General features: G+C 54.6%; 1 protein-coding gene across 11 annotated transcripts; it reads right to left on the bottom strand.

Annotated features, from left to right (window-relative positions):
- Positions 1-1,134: 1,134 nt before the first annotated feature.
- On the bottom strand, positions 1,135-6,315 carry LOC104152217 (dynein light chain 1, cytoplasmic). Of its 11 annotated transcripts, none has more exons than XM_068911889.1 (3): positions 6,133-6,315; positions 1,771-1,913; positions 1,135-1,476 (listed from the first exon to the last, which is right to left on the bottom strand). In XM_068911889.1, exons 2-3 carry the CDS (start codon positions 1,900-1,902, stop codon positions 1,339-1,341), a joined length of 270 nt encoding a protein of 89 aa, XP_068767990.1. In that variant the 5' UTR covers positions 1,903-1,913; positions 6,133-6,315; the 3' UTR covers positions 1,135-1,338. The 11 variants fall into 11 exon arrangements, with proteins under 11 accessions (XP_068767990.1, XP_068767992.1, XP_068767993.1 ...); XM_068911891.1 differs by lacking the exon at positions 6,133-6,315 and adding an exon at positions 5,630-5,763 and having other exon boundaries at positions 1,771-1,908; XM_068911892.1 differs by lacking the exon at positions 6,133-6,315 and adding an exon at positions 2,375-2,618.
- Between the last annotated feature and the right edge of the window lie 379 nt (positions 6,316-6,694).

Here is a 6,694-nt window from a genome sequence, read left to right as displayed (position 1 = left end):
GCTCCGCCCCAGGCTCAGGCCCGGACGAGCCGTCGCGCCGCCTGCAGGACGCGGCCGCGGCCCCGCGCCCCTTCCCCTCGCTCCCGGCCCCGGGTTGCGCCGCAGCCGCGCCGGCCGCTCCGGCCGCCCCCTTCCAGCGCTGCGCCCCCAACACACTTCCCCCGCCCCCGCCCCGCCGCCTGCGAGCGCTGCGAACAGGCGGCCTCGCCCAGGCCCCAGTCACCAACCCCTCTCCCCCCCCCCCCAGCCTGCGTGCGGCAAAGGCATTAGGAAAACCGGCTACCCAGAAATAATAACCTAGCTCCTAGGGTAAACCGCGTAGTTTATTTTCCAAAGCGATCCGCCAAGAGACAGAAACAACACAACAGAACAGCTCAGGGCTTCCAACGCGCTATGACTGTACCTTTCAGTATACGTAACAAAGGGGGGGAAAAAAAAAGAAAGAAGAATGATGTCTGAAACAGGAAGACAGTCATCAGTTCTTAAACTGTTAGGAGTTGTCAGCTCTGCAGTTCAAGTATATGAATCTGGAGGTCTGGGAGGATCCTAAGAATCAAGTATCTCCATTCAATTGCAACACACAACTTTGAAAGTAAACCTTAACTCTATAATGCCTAATAAGTGACGTTTTCAAACCTTTCCTTCAAAGGAAAAGAACAAAGTGGGGGAGGGAATACAGAACACACAAAAAGCCACAGTGTTTCTAAAGACTATCTTAATTTTAAAATACCATTCCAACACAGCCAGTGCATCTGCTGAACTCCTTTTCCTAATGTACAAGGTACAGAAGCACTTTGAGTGTCCTGGAAGATAAATTAGGTTTCATATAAAAAAGGGACTGGGCGCTAATAAAAAACACCTCAGGAAAGGCCTCATAAAAGGGTTTATCTTAATTCCTTCTTTTCTCTGATTGAGGTCTACTATTCTTATTGTTACTGACCAGATATCGATATGCTTACCACAGTGTTTAGATGCTCACAAGAAGCTTTTTTGGAAACTTCCCTGTTCACATTTGCATGGAAATGAGAAGTAGCAGAAATAGTATTGGGGCAAAGAGCAGAGAGGCATAAAATTCTTAAAGACAGAACACGTAACAGTTTTATTAGCAAGGAAGTTGGCTTTTGAAAGGAAATAAAGATTAGATGGTCTTTTTTTATTGGGGGAGGGTATTTTCCCCTAACTACAATTAAAACACTAACTTCTACAACAAAATCCCTGATATCACCCTTGGGAAAAAAATCCAGGTCTGTTTCCTCAGGAAGGCTGAAGGCACTAGGCTGTTTGCAACTAACACACAATCCATTAACGAGACGCAAGTTTCAGTAACAGTCCGTGGGTCTAACCAGATTTGAAGAGGAGAATAGCAACATGACCCAGGTAGAAGTAGATGAAGTGCTTACTCTCATGAGTCACATGGCTGCTAAAGTTCCTTCCCACAACGCAATGCCAAGTGGGATTGTATTTCTTGTCAAACTCCTGCAGAAGAGAGCACTAGGAATTTAGTATTGCTGTTCGCGTGCTGTTGAGAAAAAGTGGGGAAAAGGTCTTAAATAGAAGGCATGGTGAAAGAGAAGGGGAAGAAGCTGGAAGAGTACAGGGAAGGTGCAGGGAAAGGAACATAGGGGCACCAGCTTGAGGAAAATCTGACTTGATCACCTCGTGTTCACAGAGCTTGCTTCTGTAGAGCTACTTACCCACCGTTTTCCCTGCTTGATTCTTTCACGTCCATAGAGCTTTCAAAAGGAGAGGATATTACAAGCAAACATTTACCCTCTTTATGTGAGCTGCGATTTCATGCTCAATGTTGTATTCCTCCAGAGAGTGAACGGCACACTCCACGGCGTCGTGCTGCATCTCCTCGGACATGTCCGTATCCTTGATCACGGCTTTCTGGTCACTCATGGTCACCTGCACTGAGCAGAGAAGAAGGCACCTCAGACCTGCAGGAGCGTTTCTCTACCTGCCCCGCACGGCCTCCCCTCACCGTCCCCCGGGCGCTGCAGCACCGGCCCTGCGCGGTACGGAGCAGGCCGCAGGGGCGGGCTCGGGCGGCCGGACGCGCAGCTCACAGGCGCCTCTCGCTCCGCCGCCGCGGCCGTTTAACCGACCCGCGCGCGCCGCACCCGCCTCCGAGCGCGCCCGGCCCCGCCCCCTCCGCACCGGCCGCCAACCATCGGCCACCTCCGCCGCCCTGCCGAGCGCTCATTGGCCACGACGCGGCGCCTCTCGGGGCGTTTCCCTTCCGCCCGGCACGCACCGCGCTGGCGCCGTTGCCATGGCAACGGGAGGCGGCGGGCGCGGGGCACCGCTCCGCTCCGCTCCCGCCGCGGCCCCGGCGGCAGCGCTACGGCGCAGTTCCCCGCCACCCGCCTACCGGGCGAGCTGGGTTCCCAGGGCAAGGTTTCCGCTAGGGAACCGCCCCGTTCCCGGGTGACAGCCACGCTGCCGCTGCGGGGTCAGACGTGCCCCTTCCAGCCGGGCAAAGCAGTACGGTCGGAGCACGGTGCTTAACGGCCTGGTCAGGGCGCTAACGTCAACCGCGGCTCAGTCTTTTAATTGCGGGCAGCGAAGGAGACCCACCGCCACGGCCCTTGAACGCTTACAGAAACTGTTATAACCTTGATGATGGAAAAGGAAAGAAAGGGGAAAGGGTGAAAAAGGAAGCTCACTTAAAAGCCCACTAGTACTAAATGCCACTTGAATTCACTTTAAATAAGTAAGTTTAAACATGCCAGTGCATCTGCTGAGTGCTGTCCCATTACTTTAATTAGGGTAAAGAGCTCTGAGGCTATCTGGGGAGCAATTCCTAAGCTTCCTATTGGGGGGGGGGGGGAAGGGAAGCTCAATAAGGAATGCAGCAGATACTTTGCTTACCAAAAAAGCCAAACTGGTATTCCACACTTACCCTCCACTAAAGGGCTCTACACATCCACATGTGCAGACCCTAGTGGCATCACATAACTGCTGAGTCACATCACCTTCAACAGTACAGCCAGGAGAAGCAGGGCAATTAACCTAGCATTTAGCCCAGGCCTCATAAAAGGGCTTACTTTAATGCCGGTTTATCCCTGATAGCGCAAGTCTTCTCTGACTGCAAGGCTCCTCCGTTAATCTTGCAGTTACAGACAGACCACTTACTCATGCAGTTAGCTCAGTATCCAGATGTTCTGAATCTTAGAAAAGATGCCTTTCCACAGAAAGTTGGTCATTCACATTCACAGGGAAATGAGAAGTAGCAGAAGCAACATCAGGGGAAAAAAGAGCAGATAGCCATAAAACCCTTATGGGTGGAACATACATTTTTATTGGCAAAGCAGCTGGCTTTTGAAAGAAAATAAATTCAAAACCTTTTTTCACAATTTTCCCCCCTAACCACGACAGCAAAATCCTTGATATCACCTTTGGGAAAATAAATAAAATAATAATAAACAAAACCCAAGATCTGCTTCCTCAGGAAGGCTCTAGGCTGTTTGCAGCTAGTATGCAGTCCAGTAACCACACGCGAGTTTCAGTAACAATCCATGGTTCTAACCAGCTTTAAATAGAAGAATATTTACTCCACGCACGAGGAAGAAGATGAAGTGCTTAGTCTCATGAGACACATAGCTGCCAAATTTCCTTCCTACAACGCAGTGCCAAGTGGGACTGTATTTCTTCTCAAACTCCTGCAGAAAAGATCACTAGGAATTTAGTATTAGTCTCACCCAAATGCTGTCTACAGATTTTTTTTCCACTGATGTGTCACTTCTTAACAAGCATCACTATTTAAACAAGGCAAATAAGGAGTAGCACATACTCTTAGATGCAAAAATTGTGTTACTTACCTCATACATCACCTGCTCAAAAACAAAATCAAACCACCCTCTCCACACCCAGCTAGATTCCACCAGTGCTTCCTAGGTGAGGAGGAATAAGCTTAAAATACCATCTATGCTCAGAGAATGTAATTTTTCTCCTAAGGTAATGCCATGATGTCAAAGAGTAACTTTTAAGTATCTGTTATCTGAGACTATGTTCTCTCTACTCATCATACCCAGGAGCCTACCACAAGTTTCAAATACAAAGATCAAGAAGTCTACTATAAGCAGGACTTCCCAGCCAGTGCTTACACACCATCACATCCAACAGTTCTCAAATGAGGACACTCGTGAGAGCATGCAAGTGTTTGTGCTCAGTTATTACAAGCCTTGGTTAAAGTAGTCTCCTCACCACAGTTTCTCAAGTTTTAAGTGGGAGCCAGACAAAAAAAAAAAAATCTGATGAGCTGTAGGCTATGAACCATCTACTCTCCACTAGTATAGACAGGATTTCTTAGAAGTGGAAAGAACAAACTCAGTCTCCATTAAGGTAAGAGGAAGCCAAGACCTCCCTAATATATGTGACTATTATTTAGTTGAACGACTTCTCAAATAGCTCTTCCACTCAGATTAGGTTAATATTTAACTTTCATGGGCACCCTTAGATTTCTTTGTTCTCCTGATTTGGAAAAGCATGATATGCATCAGAACTAGATCGTTTGCATGTCTATTATTCTTCTACATACATAACAGCAGGTATTTGGAGTACCTCAGACATACAGTGCTCCCAGGCTGGGATCTTAACAGAAACTAGCATGTAACAAGAGGATGGACTTTTCTCTGCAAATTTTGAACAAGCTACCCAGTCTCACACAACTACTATAGAACTGCGAAGAGAACCTTAAGTTGTGCTCAATTTCACCTTTAAGTCAAGAACGTGGTAGAAAAGGCCTTCTCTCAGAGAAAAAATTATATATAAAAAATTAAAAAATCGTGTTTTCAATCAGCTAAATAGTCACAGGAAGAGGTTAGCAGCCACTCTCCTGCTAACCCCAATAACCAGGTAGTAGAGGAACAATAAAAATAGAAGGTATAGCAAAAGAGCAAGAGAAGAATCAGGAAAAGTATATGTAAGGGGGACAGCGGGATGGGGAAAGGAACATAAGGACACCAGCCTGCAGAAAGCCCAGCTTGATTATCCAGTGTCTCCAGAGCTTGTTTCCACAAAAAGCCTAGCAATGCACTCCCCACTAGATCTTTGATGCTCAGAGACATGACAAGAAGAAGATCTTACAAGCGAAAATTTACCCTCTTAATAAGGGCTGCAATATCTTTTTCAAGATTATATTTCTCTAGGGCTAATACGGCACATTCCACAGCTTCTTGCTGCATCTCTTCTGACATGTCCGTATCCTTAATGACGGCTTTCTGATCACTCATGGCTACCTGCACCGAGTAAAGCAGAAGAGACTTGGAAGCGGCAGGAGCGTTCATCCGCACACCAGCATCACCCGCACGCAGGCAGCCGCCTACGGCCGCTCCCCACGAGCGCCCGGGCCCCGCGGAGGGCGCGGCGGCTCGCACACCCGCCGGACGCAGCCCCGCTCCCGAGCGGCTGCGGCCTGCGGGCAGCACAGCCCCGGCGGCTCCGGCTCCGGCTCTGCACGGCGGCTCCCCGCGCCGCCGCCCGGCGCAGCCCCAGCGGCCCCACGGGGCCCGCGCACCCGCTGCCTCCCCTCGGCCCGGCACCAGCCCCTCCACGGAGTCACCGCCACCCTGCGCCCCGCGAGACCCCGGACCCCGCCGCTGCCCGAGCCCAGGCCCCCCCTCACCGTCCCCCGGGCGCTGCAGCACCGGCCCTGCGCGGTACGGAGCGGGGCGAAGGGGAGCGGCGGGGCGGGGCGCAGGGGCGGGCTCGGGCGGCCGGACGCGCAGCTCACAGGCGCCTCTCGCTCCGCCGCCGCGGCCGTTTAACCGACCCGCGCGCGCCGCACCCGCCTCCGAGCGCGCCCGGCCCCGCCCCCTCCGCACCGGCCGCCAACCATCGGCCACCTCCGCCGCCCTGCCGAGCGCTCATTGGCCACGACGCGGCGCCTCTCGGGGCGTTTCCCTTCCGCCCGGCATGCACCGCGCTGGCGCCGTTACCATGGCGACAGGACGCCTCACGCGCAGCCCTGGGGCGAGGCCGCCGCCGCCGCGCCCTCCGCAACCCCGGGCTCCGCCGCACCGGCTCGCCCCGTGCGGCTCGGCGGCGCTCGCGCCCCGCCCCGGCCCCCGACAACCGGCCCCGGCCGCCCGCCGAGCTGCCGGCGCAGCGCCCCGGCCCGGCCCTTACCGCCTTTGGGCTTAGACTCCCCCGCCGCGGGCCCGCTGCGCTTTGCTGCCGGCCGACGAGCCGGGCGCACCGGAGCCGCAGGGGCTGCTCTTGTCCATGGCAGAGGCGGCACCGGGCGAGCTCTGCAGCATCAACGGGCGCCGCCGCCGCTGCCCCGTAATGGCGACGAGTCGCCCACAGCGGGGGCCGGGACCCGGATGGAGCCTTTTATAGGCGGCCTCGCCCCGAGCATGCCGGGACTCGTAGTCCGCCGCCGCCCCGAGCATGCCGGGACTCGTAGTCCGCCGCCGCCCAGCTCCGCCCCAGGCTCAGGCCCGGACGAGCCGTCGCGCCGCCTGCAGGACGCGGCCGCGGCCCCGCGCCCCTTCCCCTCGCTCCCGGCCCCGGGTTGCGCCGCAGCCGCGCCGGCCGCTCCGGCCGCCCCCTTCCAGCGCTGCGCCCCCAACACACTTCCCCCGCCCCCGCCCCGCCGCCTGCGAGCGCTGCGAACAGGCGGCCTCGCCCAGGCCCCAGTCACCAACCCCCCCCCCCCCCCTCCGCCACACACCCCCCCCCCCAGCCT

Source organism: Struthio camelus, chromosome 17 (assembly GCF_040807025.1).
Source record: "Struthio camelus isolate bStrCam1 chromosome 17, bStrCam1.hap1, whole genome shotgun sequence".
NCBI classification, from domain to species: domain Eukaryota; kingdom Metazoa; phylum Chordata; class Aves; order Struthioniformes; family Struthionidae; genus Struthio; species Struthio camelus.
Note: the sequence above shows the minus strand (reverse complement) of the source record. Positions and strands in the feature narration are given on the sequence as shown.